The 26,446-nt window shown below is 44.0% G+C and overlaps 1 protein-coding gene across 8 annotated transcripts in view; it reads right to left on the reverse strand.

Annotated features, from left to right (window-relative positions):
• The window catches only part of syne1b (spectrin repeat containing, nuclear envelope 1b), a 153,230-nt gene that overhangs the window by 104,817 nt on the left and 21,967 nt on the right, over nucleotides 1–26,446 (reverse strand). For all 8 annotated transcript variants that reach the window (XM_029729498.1, XM_029729495.1, XM_029729496.1 and 5 more), the window contains 26 exons: nucleotides 20,747–20,890; nucleotides 20,336–20,503; nucleotides 19,868–20,026; nucleotides 19,414–19,578; nucleotides 19,014–19,148; nucleotides 18,616–18,774; nucleotides 18,109–18,317; nucleotides 15,575–15,683; nucleotides 15,177–15,341; nucleotides 13,600–13,767; nucleotides 13,091–13,267; nucleotides 12,589–12,729; nucleotides 12,198–12,358; nucleotides 11,370–11,520; nucleotides 10,973–11,103; nucleotides 9,767–9,863; nucleotides 9,255–9,353; nucleotides 8,726–8,913; nucleotides 4,749–4,872; nucleotides 4,364–4,530; nucleotides 3,951–4,104; nucleotides 3,614–3,817; nucleotides 3,133–3,304; nucleotides 2,740–2,998; nucleotides 1,981–2,160; nucleotides 1,609–1,759 (listed from right to left, as the gene is read on the reverse strand). In XM_029729498.1, the coding sequence (XP_029585358.1) occupies nucleotides 1,609–1,759; nucleotides 1,981–2,160; nucleotides 2,740–2,998; nucleotides 3,133–3,304; nucleotides 3,614–3,817; nucleotides 3,951–4,104; nucleotides 4,364–4,530; nucleotides 4,749–4,872; nucleotides 8,726–8,913; nucleotides 9,255–9,353; nucleotides 9,767–9,863; nucleotides 10,973–11,103; nucleotides 11,370–11,520; nucleotides 12,198–12,358; nucleotides 12,589–12,729; nucleotides 13,091–13,267; nucleotides 13,600–13,767; nucleotides 15,177–15,341; nucleotides 15,575–15,683; nucleotides 18,109–18,317; nucleotides 18,616–18,774; nucleotides 19,014–19,148; nucleotides 19,414–19,578; nucleotides 19,868–20,026; nucleotides 20,336–20,503; nucleotides 20,747–20,890 (4,137 nt within the window). The remainder of the gene's footprint in view (nucleotides 1–1,608; nucleotides 1,760–1,980; nucleotides 2,161–2,739; nucleotides 2,999–3,132; nucleotides 3,305–3,613; nucleotides 3,818–3,950; nucleotides 4,105–4,363; nucleotides 4,531–4,748; nucleotides 4,873–8,725; nucleotides 8,914–9,254; nucleotides 9,354–9,766; nucleotides 9,864–10,972; nucleotides 11,104–11,369; nucleotides 11,521–12,197; nucleotides 12,359–12,588; nucleotides 12,730–13,090; nucleotides 13,268–13,599; nucleotides 13,768–15,176; nucleotides 15,342–15,574; nucleotides 15,684–18,108; nucleotides 18,318–18,615; nucleotides 18,775–19,013; nucleotides 19,149–19,413; nucleotides 19,579–19,867; nucleotides 20,027–20,335; nucleotides 20,504–20,746; nucleotides 20,891–26,446) is intronic.

Raw genomic sequence — 26,446 nt, forward strand, 5'->3', positions numbered from 1 at the left:
TCAACTCATCCTTGACCGCTGGCTACGTCCCTTCCGTCTTCAAGAGAGCGAGAGTTGCACCCCTTCTGAAAAAACCTACACTCGATCCCTCCGATGTCAACAACTACAGACCAGTATCCCTTCTTTCTTTTCTCTCCAAAACTCTTGAACGTGCCGTCCTTGGCCAGCTCTCCTGCTATCTCTCTCAGAATGACCTTCTTGATCCTAATCGGTCAGGTTTCAAGACTGGGCATTCAACTGAGACTGCTCTTCTCTGTGTCACGGAGGCTCTCCGCACTGCTAAAGCTAACTCTCTCTCCTCTGCTCTCATCCTTCTAGACCTATCTGCTGCCTTTGATACTGTGAACCATCAGATCCTCCTCTCCACCCTCTCCGAGCTGGGCATCTCCGGCGCGGCCCACGCTTGGATTTCGTCCTACCTGACAGGTCGCTCCTACCCGGTGGCGTGGCGAGAATCTGTCTCCGCACCACGTGCTCTCACCACTGGTGTCCCCCAGGGCTCTGTTCTAGGCCCTCTCCTATTCTCGCTTTACACCAAGTCACTTGGCTCTGTCATATCCTCACATGGTCTCTCCTATCATTGCTACGCAGACGACACACAATTAATCTTCTCCTTTCCCCCTTCTGAGAACCAGGTGGCGAATCGCATCTCTGCATGTCTGGCAGACATATCAGTGTGGATGACGGATCACCACCTCAAGCTGAACCTCGGCAAGACGGAGCTGCTCTTCCTCCCGGGGAAGGACTGCCCGTTCCATGATCTCGCCATCACGGTTGACAACTCCCTTGTGTCCTCCTCCCAGAGTGCTAAGAACCTTGGCGTGACCCTGGGCAACACCCTGTCGTTCTCCACTAACATCAAGGCGGTGACCCGATTCTGTAGGTTCATGCTCTACAACATTCGCAGAGTACGACCCTGCCTCACACAGGAAGCGGCGCAGGTCCTAATCCAGGCACTTGTCATCTCCCGTCTGGATTACAACAACTCGCTGTTGGCTGGGTTCCCTGCCTGTGCCATTAAACCCCTACAACTCATCCAGAATGCCGCAGCCCGTCTGGTGTTCAACCTTCCCAAGTTCTCTCACGTCACCCCGCTCCTCCACTGGCTTCCAGTTGAAGCTCGCATCCGCTACAAGACCATGGTGCTTGCCTACGGAGCTGTGAGGGGAACGACACCTCCATACCTTCAGGCTCTGATCAGGCCCTACACCCAAACAAGGGCACTGCGTTCATTCACCTCTGGCCTGCTCGCCTCCCTACCTCTGAGGAAGCACAGTTCCCGCTCAGCCCAGTCCAAACTGTTTGCTGTTCTGGCACCCCAATGGTGGAACAAGCTCCCTCACGACGCCAGGACAGCGGAGTCAATCACCACCTTCCGGAGACACCTGAAACCCCACCTCTTTAAGGAATACCTGGGATAGGATAAAGTAATCCTTCTACCCCCCCCTTAAAAGATTTAGATGCACTATTGTAAAGTGGTTGTTCCACTGGATATCATAAGGTGAATGCACCAATTTGTAAGTCGCTCTGGATAAGAGCGTCTGCTAAATGACTTAAATGTAAAATGTAAATGTATATGAGAACTGAGATGAATGTCGTTATCCTAACCTTTGACAGTGCTCTCTTGGTCTCCTCATGGTCCTTAAGAGCAGAACCAATGTCAGCCACAGCCTCAGTGTTCTCTGTGATGGTTGTTATGGACGTCTTCAAGCTCTGGTACTCTCTCATCAGCTCCACCAGAACACTGCACTGCTCCTGTCTGCCAACAAACGTACAACTCTTTCTATAGGATTAATTTGTTGGGGGGGGGGGGGGTAGTGCTCTTAGATTTGAGTAAGTGTTCATATGGTCTCTTGGATGAGCAAGTTTTGCCATTCTTAAAGAGTCTGCTAATTATATGTCCCTGATTAGTTTAGAGACTTTGTGATAGTTTGGTCTTTATTCTATGTTATGTTATGCAGATGACAGAGACCTACGCACCTGTCAGTGATGAGTCTCTTGGTGTCCTCCCAGGTGGTTTCCAGGAGGCTGATTTCTCGGAGAACCTCCCCAGCCAGCTCGGCATCTCTCTGGGCTAGCTGCTGGCCCTTGTCCCTAAGCCACTGCTCCTCGTGTTGGTGAGACTGGAGCTCATCCTCCAGCTGGTTGAAGAACCGCAGCCTGGATACCACAGAGAACGAGAGAAGAGGGCATTTACAGTTAGCTATTCACAACTCACACATTAGAGCAGGGTTCCCCAACTGGGTTCCTGAATTTGGCCGTGGGTGATTTGATTTGGCCCCCCAAGTTTTCTGAGCAATGACAAAATAAGCAAATCAGCTCCAAGTGATTTTAATTTTGGAAACCTGTCCCAAAGTATTCCCACTCATAATAGAGGGGAAATACTACTGTATGTGATCTTATACAACGTAAGCAAGGTTTGAAAAGATTATGGTATAGTCAACTAGTATGTCTGTTTGGGATTCTTGTCAGTCTACAAATTATTAGGAATTATGTTCCGGCCCCCTGACCATCCGCTCAAGAAGAAAATCGACCCGCGGCTAAATCTAGTTAATGATCCCTGCATTAGAGAGTACTGAAGAGAGAGAGAGTAGCAGGGTATGGCCCAAAACCTAACTTGAGATCCAGTTGCATAACCATTGACATCAATGCATGATTTACACAGTCTTCCAAGTTAAACGTGTTAAATTTCATGTTTAAATTCTGCTCTTTGTGACACTAGCATTAAAATGTAGCTACCTCTGCTGCAGGGCAAGTGGGCTGGGTTCTCTGAGGCTCTGGTGGTCCGCCTTCTCCTCGATGTCCTCCACACTCTTCAGCAGCTGCTCTTTCCTCTGCCTGAAGGAGCTCCACAGCGCTCCCAAAGCCTCTGCCTCGCTTTGCTTGGTCCCCACCAGGTTCCTCACCATGTCTAGCTCTCCGCTGAGACCATCGGCCAGCACTCGGCACGACGTCCGGGTACCTCCCTCTGCAGTGCTGCTCACCACGTGGAGGTGGCCTTCAAATCAAATCAAAACTGTATTTGTATAACATGTCGTACAATGTAGCAATACAAAATGCAGGATAGCAATACAATTCAGAGGAACAAATACATCAAATAAATAATAGAAATTAAATAAATCATAAAAATACCTTTACAGAGGCTGCTGTCCAAGCTGGCTGCCAGGTTCTCCAGTCTGCTGATGTCTGGGACGATGGCCTCCAGTTCTCGCTGCAGCTCTTCCACCCGACCCCGGTCCCAGCTCCCTGCACTCTCCACCGTCTGCCTCAGGCCTCGTAGTACCCCTGCAGCTGCACCATGGGTCTGTAGGAAGTGTTTTTTTAACTCCAACATGTTAACCCCTTACACTCTATTTAACAACTTTTGAATGACTATCCCAAACCTTAACTCTTACCTTAACCCTGACCTTAACCTTACCCCTAAACCTAACCCTAACCATATTCCTATTTATTGAATGTTTACTTAAACAGGATTCAGCAACATCTGGGTACTCGGAAATGGTGACCAAGAAAGGAGGCAGGACTAAGGCAAGCTAGCCAGCCAAAGCTTACCTTAACATGTTGTCTGGTCATGTTGTAGGACCTATGGCCCCCTATTCAGCCTATATCTTACCTCCAGCAAGGCCTCTAGCTTCTCCAGGCAGTCCAGCCGGACTTCAGCCAGCTGCTGGGCCTCCAGGTAGGGCTGTAGGCAGCTCCCCTGTCTCCCCTGGAGGAGCTGAGCATCTTGGGGTTCACACGAAGCACACAGACCCTCTGTCTGAAGCTCCAGGCTCTCCCTCACACCGCTCTGCTTCTGAAGTGCAGCCAGAGTCTCCTACAGAAGACCATATAGGATGCAGAGGAGTAGGAAGAGGAGATGTCATATATAACACTGTTATTACAGATATCTTACAGTAGAAGAGACAAACAAAAAAAAACATTATTGACCAGTTGACCGTAGTTCGTACCTTGACTTGGGCCACAGCAGGCTGCAGGTCAGTGATGTTGACCTGGGAAGCTGAGTGTAGGTTGGAGAGGATTGTCTCACTCCACTGAGAAAACGTATGCAGGGCCTGGTCAAACTGCTCCACCTGGGACAGGTGGCTCTGGAGCTCCTGGATTCTGTACAGTATACGAATAACAGAAAAATCTATCAACTGTGTGCTGTGCATTACTAGTAAGACCTAATTATGTTGGAAATGTGATGTAACAAAACAGACTTGATTTGGAAGATGTACAGGATCCACCTGCCAACAATGACAGTCTGTAGTCAGTAGTGCACTACATAGTATAGTGAATTGGGTGCCATTTTGGAGGCAGCCTGATTGAATCAATGTGTTACTGCTGAACTGAGCGACAAACACACCATCTTCTGACTGACCTGTGAGGGATGAGTTCATTCTGGGAGCTCCATCTCTTCTTCAGCTGCTCCAGGTCCTCTCTAAGCTCCCTTGCCCGCTCCACTGGAGCAGTGGGGTACAGAGATGTTCCTAAGGTCACCAGGCCAGTGTGGAGGGGCTCCAGCAACACCACCTCATACTGCAAACCCTACAGAAGACAAGCTTTTGTTGAGCATCTACTCCAGCAAGCCTTTCAACAAAATGATTTCCCAGACAGAGATTAAATCTAGTCCTGGACCAATAAACCCTATTAATGGAGAATCTTCAGGCTTAATCTGTGTCTCGGAAACTGGCCCTAATTACATATGGAACCGTGTGCGGGATCAGTCCAGGAACATAAATTCAAAATGGATGAATTTACAGTACCTGCAAGTCTTGCAGTTCACTCTGTAGCTTTGTTTTATCTGCAGGCAGGCAATGGCTCTCAGGTTTGGATGTAGACTCACATCTCTCCAAGCAGGATATAAAGCTAGAACGATCCTTCTCATACCTGAAACAAAGTATCCACGTTTAAAGATCCAATGCAGACGTTTTTTATCTCAATATCAAATCATTTCTGGGTAACAATTAAGTACCCTACCATGATTGTTTTCAATTAAAATGGTCAAAAAGAAACAAAAATAGCTTCTTAGCAAAGATCAATTTTGTCAAGCAAGATTTTGCTAGGGCTGTCTGGGATTGGTCTGAGGTGGGAGGGGAAAAATGAAAAATAGATGTTATTGGCAGAGAGGTTTGGAACTCTCTTTCCTATTGGTCTAACAAATGTACCGCCTTTGTTAGACCAAAACAGGATGACATTTCAGGCAGTCTTTTCAAACAGCGCTTACACTAAAAGTGCATTATCATAATTTTCACAATTTCCTAGTATTATTCCAACCTAGGGCTGTGGTGGTCATGAAGTGCTGTCAGCCGGTGATTGTCAAGCAAATAACTGTCGGTCTCACGGTAATGGACCGTTACTTAACATAAACACATTTAGCATCTCCTGGCTTCCACAAGCCACTGATGCAGACTTTTGGAACATCTACATTTTAAAAGTCTAATAAATCCATGTAATATAGCCTACACCTTCACAATAAATTGATTATTTATTTTATACAGGTCTAAAGAAGCATGATATGAAGAAAATGTACTCTATTTCAGAAGAACATAATAGCATACTCTGATACTCTGAGTTATCCTTATGTTAGGTCCTGATCTGGCTATGCCAAACGGCTGAGGGCTAGACTAGTTAATTTAGCAGACAAGATTCGCTTTGAATTCATTATTTTATCATATGAATAATACAACTGAACAAAGCTGAATAAAATAGAAAGGATATTTTCTCCAAAGGATTTGAGGGAGTGCGCACATGCGGCTATTCTGTGTTGAGCGGTTAACAAAGAAATAGGTATTCCTATACGCTTAATGTAGAGTTATTAATGTAACTTTAGTTGTTCTACAAACGTTGGGCTATATGTTTTGATGTTTAATACATTGTAAGGCTGCATGATGAGACTCTAATGATGATTTGAAAAAAGTTGCTTGAAAGGCATGCGCTCTGCTTTGTTTTTTTGCGCAGGCTGTACACACTACATCAGTCACTCATTCACAATTTGACAAGCACTTGATAATGCCTAGAATTTCACGGCGGCATCCCCTTTGTGTGGCCATAATGCACCCTAAAAAAATGTATTCCTTTTGCTGCCAGTGGCCGCTGTGCGCTTCTCCCTGAGTGCTGCAGGCTCCATCATGTGATCGGGTCTTTCTCACAGGCTACAAGTGAAGACAGACACATTGGGGATGCAACTGCGCAAGCCCTTATCCAATTCCGAGGTGCATATTGAATATATTGTAAGAACTGTCCACATTTACTTTTCTTCAGCCAACAATATGAGTAGGCCTAACAAACAGCAAAAGCACTAGCCTATGTCAATCTACTCTTCCCCACAGAACAAAAGTTAACCTATTCTATTCTGTCCAAGAAATAATTATTCCAAACATAGTCTGGGACAGTTGTGGGATGCGATAGATCCCAAATTAATACAAGCACTAGCATCAAAAAAAAAAAATTTACGCAATGAGCCTGACACAACAGATCAGAACATTTAACTTCAAATGTTGATCAACTATTAGGCTATTTCTTCACATTATAAGCACAGCAATGCGCACATGGTAGTAGGCTATAAGTGCAAACGTTCCATTTGTGGAAAACACCATTATCAAAAGTGACAGCAAATGCAGTTATGCATGTAATGCTTTTATTAAAAAGGTGCATTTTTATGGTGAAAATTATCCTCCCCAAACTTGAAACTCACACGCTGCTTATGTATGCCACTTGGGCTCTACACCCCTTGTAAAGCGGATTAATGTGCTTAATTTTAAGAAGTTTTAAGATCCTTATTAAAACATATAGGCCTATGATTAGAAAAACACGGGGAAAAAAAGGTATTGTTTCTTATGCTGGGCGTAATTCACAACTGATAACATATAAGTGATAGGCTAATATTCTCACCCATCAGACTATTCTTAATTATTGTCTTTAGGTATACTAAATAATATATGTGTGAAATTTGTTTTGATTTAGAATGGACCATTATCATGCACCTGTATCGAAACAGGGTCAGCGGAAAAAATCCATGTCATCTATGTAATTAAATAGCGAATGGCGGATGCTTTTCCCCGTGGTTTATTTTCATGCTAGCCAGGTGGGCTATACTCCTGTTGTAAATATAAGTAATGTGCTTGATATTAGAAAAGTTGAGAAATAAATAAAGTAGGCCTAGTCTATAGAAAGCTGATCCTCCTATTTTTAGTAGAGGCCATCACTCTGTTTTCTCGCACAATTGCATAGCCTATATATTGCGCATCATGAGATCATGGGCTCTCATGAAGTGTTTGATTTGATTTTCGAATACATTTGCATCGACGTCAGAGTGATTAGAGGGACAATAGAGTGCTGAGTACCAGGCAGTTAGCAAGTTTGTTAAGTTACTAATGACCATCAGCAGCATCAGAGCTTGGAGAAGCCTAATTACTGTGAATAAACGGTCACATGGAATTTTACCTCCTTCATGACTCGTGACTGCCGGTGTGGCGGTAATACGGTCACTGCAGGAGCCCTATTCCAACCTCAGGGTGGAAATATATACAGTTGAAGTCGGAGGTTTACATACACTTAGTTTGGAGTCATTAAAACTCATTTTTCAACCACTCCACAAATTTCTTGTTAACAAACTATAGTTTTGGCAAGTCGGTTAGGACATCTACTTTGTGCATGACACAAGTCATTTTTACAACAATTGTTTACAGACAGATTATTTCACTTATAATTCACTGTATCACAATTCCAGTGGGTCAAAAGTTTACATACACTAAGTTGACTCTGCCTTTAAACAGCTTGGAAAATTCCAGAAAATGATGTCATAGCTTTAGAAGCTTCTGATAGGCTAATTGACATAATTTGAGTCAATTGAAGGTGTACCTGTGGATGTACTTCAAGGCCTACCTTCAAACGCAGTGCCTCTTTGCTTGACATCATGGGAAAATCTAAAGAAATCAGCCAAGACCTCAGAAAAAATATTGTATACCTCCAGTCTGGTTCATCCTTGGGAGCAATTTACGAACGCCTGAAGGTACCACGTTCATCTGTACAAACAATAATACGCAAGTATAAACACCATGGAACCACGCAGCCGTCAAACCGCTCAGAAAGGAGACGAGTTCTGTCTCCTAGAGATGAACGTACTTGCGAAAAGTGCAAATCAATCGCAGAACAACAGCAAAGTACCTTGTGAAGATGCTGGAGGAAACAGGTACAAAAGTATCTATATCCAGAGTAAAACAAGTCCTATATCAACATAACCTGAAAGACCGCTCAGCAAGGAAGAAGCCACTGCTCCTAAACCGCCATAAAAAAAGACAGACTATGGTTTGCAACTGCACATGGGGACAAAGATCGTACTTTTCTCTCTACTATTATTGTGACATTTCAGATTCTTAAAATAAAGTGGTGATCCTAACTGACCTAAGACAAGGAATTTTTACTCAGATTAAATGTCAGGAATTGTGAAAAACTGAGTTTAAATATATCTGTTTAAGGTGTATGTAAACTTCTAACTTCAACTGTATAGAACACGTGTTTGACTGCACTGGGCCTTTAAGAACTAGAAGGACACTTAAAAAATGTACAAAAACGAGCATTTCAGAGCTAAAATCCCAGTTTCCCGAATTCATACTAGGCCTAGTTTTAGACTAAAAAGCACTTTCAATGGAGATTCTTTAGATGTTTTAATCGAGGACTATGCATAATCTGTATCCGGAAAACCTGCCCAAAATGTCTCCCTCCAGCCCAGCCTTCCTACTTTTGCCATAGAGACAGCAGTTTCTCCAGTGTGTTCTGTTTGTCCTTGGCCTGCCGTAGACTCTGGTCGTAGCTGGTCTGTAGAGCTGCCACCGCCCTCTCAGCCTGCTCCCTGTCACTGAGTCTACGTGCCCCAGCCGACAGGGACAAGAAGGCTGCCTTCAGCCTCTCCAAGCTCTGGCACACATCCTGGGGGATAGAAAGCAAGAACCACATAATGAAATAGAACATTTTACTAATACCACACCATATATTATATATAGCGCTACAAAGACAACACTAGGGAAAAGACAGCGAGACAATATTGTCAGTCAAGTGGCAGTGTGCCAGCGAGATAATCTGAATGTACAACCTTAAAGCTAAAAATGTGTATCTCCAAGGAGAAGAAACAGGAGAGGGAGCCAATTGTGGTCTTATGTCTGACATGAAATTAGGATAATGAACTAGCCTAAGTAAGTAATTAAATAAGTAGTTAGTAAGATACAGTCAGTATATCGTAACGATGAAACCAGAGTGAATGAAAGACATACCATGTGGTTCTGGAGTCCTTTGTAGGTCTCTGACGACGAGGTACAGGAGGTGACAGGATGGTCCAGTTTCTCATGGAGATCACCAAGAGTTGTTTTGGCCTTTAATTCAAATAATTCAGACAATCATTGACTTTGACATTCATCATCTGCTCCAACACCTTTAAAGGGATACTTCGGGATTTTGCCAATGAGGCCCTTTATCTACTTCCCCAGAGTCAGCAGATACCCATAAACTTCCAGTCATTGCGCTAACGCTAGTTAGCATTGGCTCACGAAACTACCTCTAACCTCCTTCATACCGGACACAGAGACATAAAAATGGTATCCACGAGTTTATCTGACTCTGTGGAAGTAGATTAAAGGCCTCCGTGCCAAAATCCCGAAGTATCCTTTAAAGGGATATTTGAATTGGTTCTAGAGGTGACATATAGGTAGCTAGTGGTAATTCTAGTAGTGATGTCTCGTTCTCCCGAGGTTACTCGAGTAACCAAGACTCTTTCTGTCAGTCGTACCTCTTCAAGGCTGGTGTGGAAGCGGTGCTGTGTGGAGGAGCTCTCCTGTAGCTGTCCATTTAGCTGGTCTACGCTCTCTCTCAGCTCCTCCCAGTACCTGAAGATGAAAAGATAATACTCAGAAACTTTTTGTAGCACAACGTAAAAGATAAACACATAGGTTCAAATCAAATCACATTTTATTGGTCACATACACGTGTTTAGCAGATGTTATTGCGGGTGTAGCGAAATGCTTGTAAAAGGTTCCTGAACAAGATGTCAATATATACTCAGTGGCCAGTCTATTAGGTATACCCATCTACACTGAGTGTATAAAACATTAGGAACATCTGTTCTTTCCATGACATAGACTGACCAAGTGAATCCAGGTGAGAGCTTATGATCCCTTATTGATGTCACTTGTTAAATCCACTTCAGTCAGTGTAGATGAAGGGGAGGAGACAGGTTAAAGAAGGATTTTGAAGCCTTGAGACAATTGAGACATGGATTGTGTATGTGTGCCATTCAGAGGGTGAATGGGCAAGACAAAAGATGTAAGTGCCTTTGAACGGGGTAGTAGGTGTCAGGTAGTAGTGTCAGGTGGTAGTAGGTGTCAGGTGCACTGGTATGAGTGTGCCAAGAACTGCAACGCTGCTGGGTTTCTTCATGCTCACAGTGTCCTGTGTGTCTCAAGAATAGTCCAACACCCAAAGGGTATCCAGCCAACTTGACACAACTGTGGGAAGCATTGGAGTCAACATGGGCCAGCATCCCTGTGGAACACTTTCGACACCTTGTAGAGTCCATGCCCCAACGAATTGACAATGTTCTGAGAGCAAAAGGGGTGCAACTCAATTTTATGAATGTACTATTGTTTTGTACACTCAGTGTAGTACCAGGTCGGACCACCCTTTGCCTCCAGAACCGTCATATATTCTTTGGGGAATGGATTGTACAAGGTGTGGCGTTCAAACGTTGCTCAATTGGTATCAAGGGACCTAACGTGCCAGGAAAACATTCCCCACACCATTACACCTAAGCCACCAGCCTGTACCGCCATGGACTCATGCTGCTTATGAAACAAATATTTTTGTTAAAAACATTACATTAACATTTCTGTAATTTAGCAGATGCTCTTATCCAGATAAATACACATTTACATCGCATTTAGATTTTTACAGTCAGTGCATTCAACCAAGGTAGGTAAAAACATCCACAAATCAGTACCTGCCAATCTGGGTGAGCCGGGCCTTGATGCGGGCTGCCTCCCCAGAGGAGATAAACTGGGCCAGAGCCTGGGACACTGCCTCTAGCTGGGAGAACACCTCCACCCTGTCCCCCAGCTCCACACCCACCGCCTGGGAGGAGAGGGGAGGATAGAGATTGTTAGGCAACTCAATGCTAACGTTGATTAATCATCACTTTTCTCAAACGTCAGATCAATAACAAAGGTTTAACTGTTAGAATGGGGTCATTCAAGTTAAGTTATGAGTGCTCTGTTGAAATGATCTGTCCCTGATTTGGATCAAAGATGGAAAATCTTCTAAACAATCAACATGTTGTGCATACCGTCTAGGGAAAATGTGCTGAAACATACATGAAATGCAGAGGATGCTGACAGTACCTTTACTGTGTTAATCTGTTGTCCAAGTGGAGCAGTAGAACTCTTTAGAGCATCCAGCTCTTTCTCTTTCTCAGAGATCCACGAGGAGAAGGCCTCAAACTCTGTCCCGAACCGGTCCCACTGAGTCTTCATCCCATCAAGAGCCTTGACACTTGAAAAGGAGAACGATTCATTTAGCTCAGTGATTCTCAGCTGGTAGGTCGGGAGGTTTTGAATGGGGACTTTTTATTTATGTTTTCTTTTGCTGGGATGAAAAAATACTCAGTCTGAACTTTAATGACTAAGAACACATATAATTTGTGTAGAAATTATGAAATTACATTATACAATAATTTAATCTCTGAAAACGATTTTTCTTCAATCACCGTATTTTAAATATAAGCATATTTTGTTGAATATGTGGTCTCAAACCAGTGAGTTTACCAATGTTCTTCATTAAGAATATGATTAATATGGAATTATTGACATTTACTGTCAATATAACATACTTTTCCCCCCCAGATTGCATAAAAATTTAATAAAAATGTGATATATTGGGTTGCGACTGAGACAACCTGGTTCAATTTGGGTCTTGAGGGAAAACCAGTTGTGAACCACTAATAAAATAAAACTGGGTAGGTAGACACCACAGCAAATAGAATTCAGGGCCCGTATTCATAAAGTCTCTCAGAGTATAAGTGCTGATCTAGGGTCACGTTCTCCTTGTCCCTATAATGTTAATCATTATTATCTAAAAGACAAAACTGATTCTAGATTAGCACTCCTACTATGAGACCGTTTATGAATACAGGCCCAGATCAGAATCTCGACTAGGAGGTGTTGTATTACTCTTTCTTGAGGCCAGCCTCCACTTTGTCCAGTTGTTCACTGAGGGAGCGGGCTTGCTTCTGTAGCAGGGTGCTGTTCTTTGGGCCGAGCTGGATCTCTGCTGCTTTCCTTAACAAGGTGTTCACCGTGGAGGCTTCTGCGTCACTCTGCTTTAAAAGGACCTGTTATGACAATGGAGAATGTGAGAGTCAGAATGTGACTGACACTTTGTGATATGACTAAGTTGAATTATTCTTCAAAGGTTTTAAAATCTTAATTTCACATCTCAACATGTAGCCTGAATAGCAAGCCTTTAATGAAAAGACATGATACAGCCCTGCCAACTGTCAACTACCCTTCAAAAGTGTCAAACGCCACACTGAAATGTTCACAAAATGTATTTCTCGCTCACCCTGGCCTGGTCCAGATCAGTAGCCAGGCTCTCTGGGCTGCTGAAGTTCAGGTCTCTGTCCATGACAGAGCGGGCCCTTGTAACAAACTCCTGCACTGCCCTCTGCTGGCTGTCAAACTCCTGCCACGAAGACAGGGTCACCTGGGGGACAAACAGAGACATTCAATACACAGACACCCAGACACCTGGGGACAAACAGGGACACACAGGTAATACACAGATGAACACATGGGGACGTTCAGTACACTTATTAACACCCTGATATGGTCTGCGTTGTTACATCTTGAGTAGACAGGTCGTTTCTAATCCACAGCAAAAATACCACAGGTAAAGATAGTCCTGGACTAAGAAGCACTTTTAATGGACAATCTCAATTAAATATGCTTTGTAGTCCAGAACTAAGGTTAATCTGTGTCTAGGAAACTGACCCTAAGGCTCTGGAACACTGTGCAAGAAGATTTCCAATAACCCCCAGACAGTACATTCTGGTGAGAGAGGTCACCTCTAACTCCTGTTCCTGTGAGTCCATGGTGTGGTCCATCTTGCTGAGTGTTGTCTCCAGATTCTGTAGGTCCTGCTGTAAGGTGTCCCCCAGCCCCTCCTCAGCCTGTAGCTGATGGCCCCTGGTGATCTGCTGCTGCACATCCTTTCTCTTCATCCGCAGACGCTTCAGTTGTTGCTGCACACAGACAAGAGACAATCAAGGTGTAAGTGTTGGAATGTCATTCAGAAGCTTTACATGTCATATACTGTATTACTGTTTGAAAAAATAATGCATCGACTGTTCAGTATGACAAGAAAAATGACATTTCCAACAACCACAAAAAACATAATTTTCTTTAATGAATACAATATAAAGTTCCAACAGCCAGGGAAAAGTTTGTTGCTCCAACTCAATCTTTTTACATCGCATAAACCTTTGAGAATAGTTCAATCTAATCAGAAGCAATGTGCGGCCAGTTATCCATCTAACATAGACAGCCAGTGGTGCTCCACTCCAGTCCGACTTACCTGGTGAACCTGGAGCAGTTGCTGTGCCTCCCTGACTGTCTCAGAGTCCAGTATCCTGGTCACCTCCTGGTGTACCTCCTGCTGACCCTGCACCAGCTCATCCAGCGTACTACGCACCTCCTCCCTGAACTGCACACAGTCCCCCACCGCCAGCACCAACTTCTCAGACTGGGAGACAAAAACACAAGATCATTTAAAAATAAATTGAATTCCCATTTCCAAACAAAACAAATGCAGGACTTTAACATGGACAAACATGACTTAGACACCAAAAATTACTGAGATACCTCGCATTCAAACCAAAGTGCAAGAACAGTGGAGCAAACCAAAGAAGAAAATATATTCAACAACTCTTGGTATAAGGACAATGGAAATTGATAAAACAGACTTGGAGACAACACAGAGGAAAGCGAAACAGCCTCACTCAGTGATAAGGAACCCTAGCCGACCCAAACAATCGATAACGTATCACCTTGAGGTAGTGATAGTGGTGGATCGATGATGAAACCACAGAGGGAGAGTATCAGGAATGTGGGTGCAATATAATGCTGTGGTTCTGACTGTGTGACCCGGACAAGGGTTATGCAACAGCGCTGGCTACCTGGCTTACAGCATGTTGATTTATATTAGACTATTCTTCAATAAGACAGAGACTATATTTAATAGAATAATTAAGCACCAGGATTGATCCAGATAGACACTGCTAGGACCTGTAATAAGGATCATTAATGTTAATCTGGAGGAGATAGGCTTCTCATGGGACAAACTGTTGCAAAAGACAGACTTCAGCAACAGAAGAGTGTTGCAGCCATCGAGTTCTACATGCAATTCTGACTATGGTTGCAGCCCTATGTCCTACAGTACCTGGGACGACGAGAACTAAGTAAGTAAGTTATGGGTCATTCCATGTCATTTCAGCAAGCCATGACACCCAACATCTGATTGTTCTGAAATCATTTATTTAGTTAGAAGCACGTAAGATTAGCATTTATGCAACATTCTTTTGTTTAAAATATAACTTCATGTGTGAGAAATGAATCTAATTGATTGCACCAAAATTAGCCATTTTAATTGATAGGATTCATATAATATTCGACAAATATAGTACCTAACATCTGATTTGGAACTAACTTTTTTTTTAACAATGAGTAAGACTTGAGGAATTCAAAATAAATGGACAAAAGCCACCAACGGAACCCCCACACCAATCCTACCATAAAAGCGAGGATACAGTATCAATTCTCTATGTCTGACAAGTAGTATGGAGCTGCGGCTTGGAGTATTGTTTCTTCAACCTGTATAATGTATTCTCAGTGAATTTGGTGATGTTTTTTCCCCTCTTCAGAGAAATTAGTCATTGAAGTTGTCAGGTTTATGTCCCATCCTAAATCCTGATTTCACCAGGTTCTGACCACTAGATGGTGCTGTTCCTGCTGTTAGCTTTTTTAAAATCTGTTTCTAACTACAGACAACAAACAATCTGAGATACTGGGTGTCAAAACTCCTATTCTTTGCGCTTTTTGAGGTGGAACAAACCTTATGTAATGTAATGCCCTTCCCAAGCTTAATTTCCTTACCTCAGTTAGATAGAAGAGGAGGCCCTTGAAGTTGGTGGAAAGTTTATTCAGGGCCCCAGCCTGCCTCTGTGCATCTGTCTCAGAGGACATCTCTATCAGCACAGCCAGACGGGATTTTAGCCAGCCCAGGTTCCCCTCCTGCAGCTCTGCATCGTTCCTCAGCTCCTGGAGAAGGGAGAGTAAGGTGGCAATGGTTACTCTTCTGTACAGTGTATTTAGCTCAACAGGGTCATAATGATTAGGGCGCACCATTGAAAAACATTTTGAAAAGGAAAGTCTAGGTAGTCCCTCCCTGTTTTAGTCAATTTATGTCCGTTTGGTTCCTAATGAACACGACCCTGATGTCTTTAAAACATAAAGTATATGCATTGTCGTACACACAGGGGACTCCAACTTACTGTAATGGTGGACTTGACCTGTCCGTACTTGCTGGGGTCGTTGGCTCGCTTCCTCAGCAGTCTGAGTTGGCTCTCTTTAGACGACAGCCAGGCTGACAACTCAGAGAACCTGGGATGAAGATGGGCAATGTATGATCATACTGTATATCTACCCAATATTTCAGTTTTCATTAGGTTTAAATACACTGCTCAAAAAAATAAAGGGAACACTTAAACAACACAATGTAACTCCAAGTTAATCACACTTCTGTGAAATCAAACTGTCCACTTAGGAAGCAACACTGATTGACAATACATTTCACATGCTGTTGTGCAAATGGAATAGACAACAGGTGGAAATTATAGGCAATTAGCAAGACACCCCTAATAAAGGAGTGGTTCTGCAGGTGGGGACCACAGACCACTTCTCAGTTCCTATGCCTCCTGGCTGATGTTTTGGTCACTTTTGAATGCTGGCGGTGCTTTCACTCTAGTGGTAGCATGAGACGGAGTCTACAACCCACACAAGTGGCTCAGGTAGTGCAGCTCATCCAGGATGGCACATCAATGCGAGCTGTGGCAAGAAGGTTTGCTGTGTCTGTCAGCGTAATGTCAAGAGCATGGAGGCGCTACCAGGAGACAGGCCAGTACATCAGGAGACGTGGAGGAGGCTGTAGGAGGGCAACAACCCAGCAGCAGGACCGCTACCTCCGCCTTTGTGCAAGGAGGAGCAGGAGAAGCACTGCCAGAGCCCTGCAAAATGACCTCCAGCAGGCCACAAATGTGCATGTGTCTGCTCAAACGGTCAGAAAGAGACTCCATGAGGGTGGTATGAGGGCCCGACGTCCACAGGTGGGGGTTGTGCTTACAGCCCAACACCGTGCAGGACGTTTGGCATTTGCCAGAGAACACCAAGATTGGCAAATTCGCCACTGGTGCCCTGTGCTCTTCACAGATGAAAGCAGGTTCACACTGAGCACGTGACAGACGTGACAGAGTCTGGAGATGCCGTGGAGAACGTTCTGCTGCCTGCAACATCCTCCAGCCTGACCGGTTTGGTGGTGGGTCAGTCATGGTGTGGGGTGGCATTTCTTTGGGGGGCCGCACAGCCCTCCATGTGCTCGCCAGAGGTAGCCTGACTGCCATTAGGTACCGAGATGACATCCTCAGACCCCTTATGAGAACATATGCTGGTGCGGTTGGCCCTGGGTTCCTCCTAATGCAAGACAATGCTAGACCTCATGTGGCTGGAGTGTGTCAGCAGTTCCTGCAAGAGGATGGCATTGATGCTATGGACTGGCCTGCCCGTTCCCCAGACCTGAATCCAACTGAGCACATCTGGGACATCATGTCTCGCTCCATCCACCAACGCCACGTTGCACCACAGACTGTCCAGGAGTTGGCGGATGCTTTAGTCCAGGTCTGGGAGGAGATCCCTCAGGAGACCATCCGCCACCTCATCAGGAGCATGCCCAGGCATTGTAGGGAGGTCATACAGGCACGTGGAGGCCACACACACTACTGAGCCTCATTTTGACTTGTTTTAAGGACATTACATCAAAGTTGGATGAGCCTGTAGTGTGGTTTTCCACTTTAATTTTGAGTGTGACTCCAAATCCAGATCTCCATGGGTTGATAAATTGGATTTCCATTGATTATTTTTGTGTGATTTTGTTGTCAGCACATTCAACTATGTAAAGAAAAAAGTATTTAATAAGATTATTTCTTTCATTCAGATCTAGGATGTGTTGTTTAAGTGTTCCCTTTATTTTTTTGAGCAGTATAGATTAGTGGTTTGTTACAGTGGCGTCATTTCAGCTAAACCTAGGGTATGGCAAAGTGACAGGGTGGGGGTGGTTGAGGAAGGGGGGATCCCCCCCACCCAATACATTTTTTAAGCTCATTTAATGTATTTCTACACAATTTAAACATTCGAAAACAGCGAAAACAAGCAACATTTACTACAGCTACAATCACCTAGCCTCATTCCCTTCAGTCGATATTAGGGGATTTATCATTCTACAAACATACAGCAATTAGCTGCTGCTCACAATGTTTAGTGCCGGGATTAAAAACTCTAGTTTAGTTTCATGTGAAGTCAAACAGCAGTTACCTAGCCATCTACAGCCATCTTCCACCTCTGCACTGTTTGAAGAGAACGTTTGAGCTGTTCACAGCAGATGCCTCGACTCGATGCGCTCTAAAGACATCCCACCCGTTCAGCCAGCCAGAAAAAAGCCTGCCCTTGTATCCGCTAAACTGCATTTCCCTTTTAATCAGGATTGGAATGATTTCAGTAGCCTATTTTAAATTGTTGGTGTTGAGCTACACTACGGTATGGCAACTGCCATAATCTGCCAAACCCAATTGACGCCCCTGGTTTGTTATTAGTCAGTGCATAAATATGGATAGTGAGTAGTGAGTGAGTACGAAAAGGCAGAAAAGGTCCTTGGACTTGAGACAAAAACAAAATGATATGTTATGATGATTAATAAGACAATACAAATCATCATCATGACAGTCTTGGATCAGCATCGTTTGTGAGGCCTTATTACCTAGTGTTAAACTCCTTCCACTTATCAGGGTGATGCATCAGTTTGTGATGGGTGCTATCTATCTCCGCCCGGAGTTCAGAGTAGGCCTTCTTAGAGCTTTGCAGGGTCTGGTGGGCTGGGTCTCTGTCCGGGAGCTTCTGACACAGTTCCTCCATCAGCTGTAGTCTCTTCTCACACAGAGACTGAGGACCCTTCTCTCTGAAGAAGCCCTGAAGAAAGGTACATTGTTAGTGTGACAAACTCTATCACAGGGAGACATCAAGTGCCAAATACACTGACAATCCTCAAACAATAACTGATGTCAAATGCAATTTCTGAAATATGCACTGTGGACCAGCACTGTGATTGTGATAGATTTTTTTCTACAGGGTAGAGTGACAGTCCCCACACATTCACTGCCTGATATGGGCCAGATCATGTGATCTCGGCAAAGCAAACTGAGTTGCGCCATGGAATAGAGATCACTATTAGATCAGGATGGAGACCACAGCCATCAACCCGTCTCACCCTGTGTTCCTTGACCAGCCTCTCGCTCCCCATGCCAGCCAGGTGTCTGTTCTCCCTGGTCAGCTCTGACTGACACTCCTGAAGGGAGACCATCAGCTTGCTTCCCTCCACCTCTACCTTCAGTTGGAGCAGGTGGTAGGGCGCCTCTGTCTGGACATCCTGAGAGAGGGAGGGAAGGAAAGAGGGAGGGAGTGAGGGAGGGATAGAAGGAAAGAGTGAGGGACTCTTTCAGTCTCACTGTTAACCTGAACATACTATACAATACAATGAAGGTCTGACAGTCATATGACTATCCAGGACTGACGAAGTGCACAAGACATTGAAGAGGAATATTATAGGCTTTGAATGATTATGATAGCTAGTACAGTAAGTGTCCTTTCTGTCAACATGGCACCAACCTTCCAGTGTTTGTGCAGCTTCCTGACTGTCTCTTGCAGACTCTGCTGCTCCTGCTCTGGCAGGATGTCTGTCAACTCATCACACGCTTTCAGGAACGCATTGAGGACCCGCTGGTCCAACTGCCCAAAGAACTCCTGCAAATATTGACAAATATTTTTCACTGAGATTTTCCTTATGATCCTACCCCTCCTCCCCTTCGGTTGATCTACTGATTCCCTAGTCAAGATTAGCCTGGTCCAGGTCGGTGTGTGCTGTGCAGCCAAGTGTGCAGCCATTGTCATGCCAAACATTAACCATACGAGTTGGCAAGGTCACACAAACAGATCTGAGACCAGGCTAAGTCCAGATCAAACAACATCTAAAATCCTGGTCCTATCCATGAGCAAGCTCTTGTCTTACTGTGTGTTTTCTGAGCAGGTCTTCTGGGTGGCCTCTCTCCGTCAGAGAGGCCTGAGCCACTTTGAGCACCTTCTCCAGCTCGACACGGGACTCATCAAACCTCTTCATTAAGCTGCTGTTGGCCTCCATGTGTTTCCTCCACTCAGTGGACTCCTTGATCATGGCCTGTGACACACAAATACAGACATACTCACAAGCAGTCTCATCATCACCATCATGTCCTTCAGGGACAGTAAAGTTATATTGAATTGATTTGAACATGCTGTATTGCACGGCTACGTCGTTCAGACGCTCTCTCCCTCACACTATACAGTGCGCTACATACGTTTCCTCTGTCAAAACCCCATGATTGATTGATTGATCAAGATGGATTATGTTTATTCATTCATTTCCAAAATTACACACAGCCCTAACCTAACCGTGATGCAGTGCCATGTATAGTCATGTCTAGTACCCGTGAGGACGCCTGCAGGTCAACAACTCTCTTCTGCAGCAGGGCCATGTCCATGTGCTGTAGGTTCTTACTGCTGTCCAGGGTTCTTTGGATGCCCTGATGGTTCTTCTCAATCACTGTCAGACACTTCTTACAGCTCTGGGTGAAGGTCACCAGCTCCTGGAGAGGCAGAACCAGGGTAGTAGAGTTTAGAGACTTTGGGTTACTAGTAATAACATAAATGGGTAAATTAAGCAATTCGTTCATGCTAACTAATTAGGCAATTAAGTAGTGTTAACTAACGGTTAAATGTTGTTTTAATAAAACGTAACAGCACAGTGTCTTAGGTTCTTCATATATGAGACTTATGTAGAATTATGTTTTGCTTATGTAGAAGTCGGTCTAACAGTTTGAACGGCAACCAAAACCTAATCCCTCGAGCACGTTTCATCACTCATTCTATTCAACCCCTGACCCTCCTGATCTCACTTGGCATTTCTGTTTGAAGTCCCCGGGGGCCTCTGAGTCCCTGGAGCAGGTGATGTGGCTAGCCTTCTCCAGAGCCTGGTAGAACCCTGTGATGTTCTTCTCCATCTCCTCCAGAGGAGGAAGCAGTGACTGGGCCTCCCGCAGCAGCGGCAGACACCTCTCCCTTATCTGGTGGAAGGAGGACACAGGGAGAGAGGGAGTGTTAAGGTCATCTGGAGAGGAATGGCTGATCGGAAAGACTAGGTGATAGACAGAGGTAATCACTGATCTATCAAAGTTGGCTAGGTGAAAGCAGGGCTTCCAGTAAATAACTTTCAGCAATCTAGTAATATCGGATTATTCCAAGGAAAGGAGGAGGGAAAGATGCAATTATGAACAATTCGAACAGGAACAGGTGAGATGGATGGTCACCTTGCTCATCTCCTCCTTGATAGAAGCCATGACAGCCAGCATCGTTGAGACCTCATCCGGGGGTGTGTCCTTGGTCAGCAGTTGGGCGGTGCGGGTGGCTGTCTTACAGGCTGCCTCCATGGCAGGCACTTTGTGCTTGATATCCTGGAAAGGCATGTGGAAGGTCAGAGATCAAACAGCGGTCCATTTCTTTTTACTTTTAGTATTTATGTATTCATTTATTGATTTAACATTTACGTAACCAGGAATGTCTATAAAGAACAAATGTTTTGATTTACAATAACAGCCTGATGACATTGCAACAAAGTGAGCCAAGCTGAAAACTTTATAGATAGTTCAATCAATTTTGAAAGAAAAGCAAATGTGCATGTTCTGTATATTCTGTGTGCCTTCAGAAAGTATTCATACCACTTAACTTATTCCACATTTTGTTATGTCAACAGCCTGAATTCAAAATGGGTTATAATGAGTTTTATCTCAACCATCTACACACAATACCCCATAATGACAAAGTGAAAACATGATTTCAGAATTTATGCACATTTATTGAAAATGAAATACAGAAATATCTCATTTACTTAAATATTCATACCCCTGAGTCAATACTTTGTAGAAGCATATTTGGCTGTGATTACAGCTTTGAGTCGTCTTGGGTATGTCTGTATCAGCTTTGCACATCTGGATTTGGGGATTTTATCTCATTCTTCCTTGAAGATTTTCTCAAGTTTTGTTTAATTACACTGAACAAAAATATAAACACAACATGTAAAGTGTTGGGCTCATGTTTCATGAGCTGAAATAAAAGATCTCAGAAATGTTTCATACACACAAAAAGCTTATTTCTCTAAAATGTTTGTTTACATCCCTGTTACTGAGCAATTCTTCTTTGCCAACATAATCCATCCACCTGATTAAACAGCATGATCATTACACAGGTGCACCTTGTGCTGGAGACAATAAAATGCCACTCTAAAATGTGCAGTTTTGTCACACAACACAATGCCACAGTTGTCTCAAGTTTTGAGGGAGCGTGCAAATGGCATGCTGACTGCAGGAGTGTCCATCAGAGCTGTTGCCAGAGAATGTAATGTTCAATTGTGACCCATTTCAAGAAGCTAGTGTCGTGGACGAATCAGAATTAGTTGGGTAACATAGATAATTAAGATGTTTTATTAGTATAATATGCTTATTTGAGGTACTTGTCATTAGAAAGTGTCCATTGGACTCTGGTGTCTTTTCAGTTGCATGTCTACCTTAGCTGGGGCTCAGACACTTGGGGCCCAGAGAGGGGAGAGGTCAGACTTGTCTTCATATGTGAATGTGTCTTTACCTATTTCTTAAACCATGTGAAGGGATGGCGTGATTAATGGGGAACCAATGACTTGTCTCCACAATGTCTGTGAGCAAGTCACTCCCTCCTTTTCTTTATTGTGGGGAGGATTATGGCAATGTCTGGAGCATTGTATGTCCTCTCTTAGATCTCACACTTTTCCTGTGATAATATATGGCCTAGAGGCTCACTCCCCCCAGTGAGCCTGTCCAGGAGTGGGGTCAAGAGGGGGTTTGCTTGAGATGGGAGTATCTAGAGTTGACAATTGATATATGCCATTGGATGAAATAGTTCTGTTCAATACTGTACCAGGTAGGGACGGTTCTAGGGGGACCAGATACTGGTCTATATAATGAACCCTGTTGACATAGCAGTTACTGTCTGCTGTGTTTTATTGATATCTGTCATACAAAACTTAACCTTTGTGAACTGTTACTAAGTATCTGTGGTTTGTCAATGTACGTTGAAGGGGGTGTATCGTTGCTATAAAAGATCCCTGCAGCCATTGGGTAATCACCTTGTTCAATGATTCATTCGAGAGAGTGCATTATTGGGGGTCAAGAACTTTTGCAAAAGTATCTTAAGTATTAAAAGATGTAGTTTAACTCGGACTGGTGTGTTTGTAACTCCTCATTTGGTAATGCGGAAATTAGCCACCACACTAGGCGTATGTCGCATGCCACTACTTCACAGGAGAGGCATGTGAACCTTAATAACAAATTTGTATTCCATATGTAAATATGAATCAATTTGTTAAATTACGAGCCTAGTTGGTTTTAGCGACGGAAAAAGCCAGGAACCTTCCCGTTAGCCATGATTGGCTGAGATAATAGATGTGCTGGACATCCCGGGAGATGAGTTTGGATTGGTCCGCCATGTAGCATGCTTCTGTCTACAACATTAACTGCTAAGTATGTGTCTGCGTTACTCTGGACCCTGATCTCTCTTTTGACGAACATATCAAGAATAGTTCAAGGACAGCTTTTTCCATCTTTGTAACATTGCAAAAATATGAAACCTTCTGTCCAAAAATGATGCAGAAAAATGTATGCATGCTTTTGTCACTTCTAGATTAGACTACTGCAATGCTCTACTTTTCTGGCTACCCGGATAAAGCACTAAATAAACTTCAGTTAGTGCCAAACACGGCTGCTAGAATCTTGACTAGGGACCAACATTTTTTATCATATTACTCCAGTGCTAGCCTCTCTACACTGGCTTCCTGTTAAGGCTAGGGCTGATTTCAAGGTTTTACTGCTAACCTACTAAGCATTACATGGGCTTGCTCTTACCTATCTTTCCGATTTGGTCCTGCCGTACATACCTACACATACGCTACGGTCACAACGGGCTCCTTACTGTCCCTAGTATTCCTAAGCAAACAGCTGGAGGCAGGGCTTTCTCCTATAGAGCTTCATTTTTATGGAATGGTCTGCCTATCTATGTGAGAGACGCAGACTCAACCTTATTGAAGACTCATCTCTTCAGTAGGTCCTATGATTGAGTGTAGTCTGAGCCAGGGGTGTGAAGGTGAACGGAAAGGCATGGGAGCAATGAACCGGCCATGCTATCTCTGCCTGGCCGGTTCCCCTCTCTCCACTGGGATTCTCTGCCTCTAACCCTATTACGGGAGCTGAGTCACTGGCTTACTTGTGCTCTTTCATGCCGTCCCTAGGAGGGGTGCGTCACTTGAGTGGGTTGAGTCACTGACGTGATCTTCCTGTCCGGGTTGGCGCCCCCCTCGGGTTCGTGCCGTGGCAGAGATCTTTGTGAGCTATACTTGGCCTTTTCTCAGGGTAGTAAGTTGGTGGTTGAAGATATCCCTCTAGTGATGAGGGGGCTGTGCTTTGGCAAAGTGGGTGGGGTTATATCCTGCCTGTTTAGCCCTGTCCGGGGGGGTATCGTCGGTCTCTCGACCCCTCCTGTCTCAGCCTCCAGTATTTATGCTGCAATAGTTTGTGTCGGGGGGGGGGGGGGGTAAGGTCAGTCTGTTATATCTGAAGTATTTCTCCTTTCTTCTCCGGTGTCCTGTGGGAATTTAAGTATGCTCCCTCTAAATCTCTCTTTTTCTCTCCTTCTCTTTCTCCTTCCTCTCTCTCTTTCTCTCGGAGGACCTAAGCCCTAGGACCATGCCTCAGGACTACCTGGCCTGATGACTCCTTGCTGTCCCCAGTCCACCCGGTCGTGCTGCTGCTCCATTTTTAACTGTTCTGCCTGCGGCTATAAAACCCTGACCTGTTCACCGGACGTGCTACCTTGTCCCGGAGCTGATGTTTTGGACTCTCTCTCTACCGCACCTGCTGTCTCTAACTCTGAATGATCGGCTATGAAAAGCCAACTGACATTTACTCCTGAGGTGCTAACCTGTTGCACCCTCTACAACCACTGTGATTATTATTTTTTCCTAGCCACCGTACTTCTAAATCTGCATTGCTTGCTGTTTGGGGTTTTAGGCTGGGTTTCTGTACAACACTCGTGACATTGGCTGATGTAAAAAGGGCTTTATAAATACATTTGATTGATTGATTGATAGTTCTTTCTTTCACTGCTTTTTTTTAAAGATATGACGTTAGCCATCAAGAACTACAAAAGTGTTGCTCCTTTAGTCAACAACATTGATGCCCTGAATTTAGCAGGCGCAATCGACAGATCAGTTGGAAAAAGTTGTGATGGGCTACTTTCTGCACACGCCACGGTCAGTGTGAACCGGAATGACTTGACACAACGCTGACCAAACAAGATGTAGCTACCATCAAAACGGAGTTAAATGGTTCCAGTCTGCCATGAAGCGTTCATCCATGTATATGGGTAAGAGTCTAGCTACATTTTCATATATTTTACATTCCTAATTTTGTCAGAAAGTAATTTTCATTGCAAGTTAAAGCATACTGTTAGCTAGCTAGCGAACGTTAGCTTCCTGGCTCGCTAGCTAACATTACGTGTATGATCAGTGTAGTAATATTATTCTAATCAGAAATACATTTGCATTGCTAGTTATGGCCTAATGTTAGCTAGCTAGCTAACACTGAACCTAGTTGGTCAGCTTTAGCTACCTGCAGATTCATACTACAGCTATGACAATCAGTTTGTATTGGTGGTAGTAGTATGAGTTGGGATTATGCCGGTTCATTGTTTAGCTAGCTAGCTACATGTCTTCATAAAAGACTTCACTTCTCCAGACGATTACATGACAAATCATGTTAGCCAGGTGTGTCTGGGGGTTATTATGGCCATCTATTGTATTTCATGAACATGTGTACATGTCTAGACAATAGTGACTGGGGGTTGGTTATAGCATTTCTTTCACATGACCCATCAATTTAGATAAGTGTGTCTGGGTAATAATTTAATCTAATAATTTAAAAATATTTGTATCTGGAGACTTACTATTTTTGATATCGCTAATATGCAAATATGTAAGTAACCATTTCACTGTACCGTTTACACCTTCTGTATCCTGTGCATGTGACAAATAAACCTAGATTTTATTTGATATAGTGTGTGTTTACCAGAGATGGTAATGTGAAAAACAACATGTCCTGCACCAAAGTCAGATTAGGATATAGGCCAAGATAAAGTGTATTTTTACCTAGAGTTTATTCCTTATTGTAGGCTACTACTTTTACCACTTGAAGTCTTGAAATCTTTGGTTATTTACTACACTGCTCACATTGTTCCTCAACTGCAGTGTATGATATAGCATTTCCTAACTCTGAGTCTCTACTTTTATCCAATGTAAAAAAAAAACGCAATTTCAAATTTTGCTACATAGGACCGAATCCAGGTGGTGAGTCACATTTCTCTACCGTAAGCCGCATCCAACATTGTTTAGATAATTTGGCACTAAGTCCAACCGGCCTCACAACCCCAGACCACGTGTAACAACGCCAGCCCAGGACCTCCACATCCGGCCTCTTCACCTGCGGGATCATCTGAGACCATCCACCCAGACAGCTGATGAAACTGTGGGTTTGCACAACCAAAGAATTTCTGCACAAACCGTCAGAAACCGTCTCAGGGCAGCTCATCTGGATGCTCATCATCCTCACTAGGGTCTTGAACTGACTGCAGTTTTGCATCATATCCAACTTCAGTGGGTAATTGCTCACCTTTGATGGCCAGTGGCGCATGTTGGAGAACTGTGCTCTTCACGGATGAATCCCAGTTTCAACTGTACCGGGCAGATGGTAGACAGCGTGTATGGCGTTGTGTGGGCGAGCGGTTTGCTAATGTCAACTTTGTGAACATAGTGTCCCATTGTGCCGGTAGGGTTATGGTATGGGCAGGCATTAGCTACGGACAACGAACACAATTGCATTTTATCAATGGCAATTTCAACGCAAAGCGATACCGTGACGAGATCCTGAGGC

This window comes from Salmo trutta, chromosome 33 (genome assembly GCF_901001165.1).
Source record: "Salmo trutta chromosome 33, fSalTru1.1, whole genome shotgun sequence".
NCBI lineage: Eukaryota > Metazoa > Chordata > Actinopteri > Salmoniformes > Salmonidae > Salmo > Salmo trutta.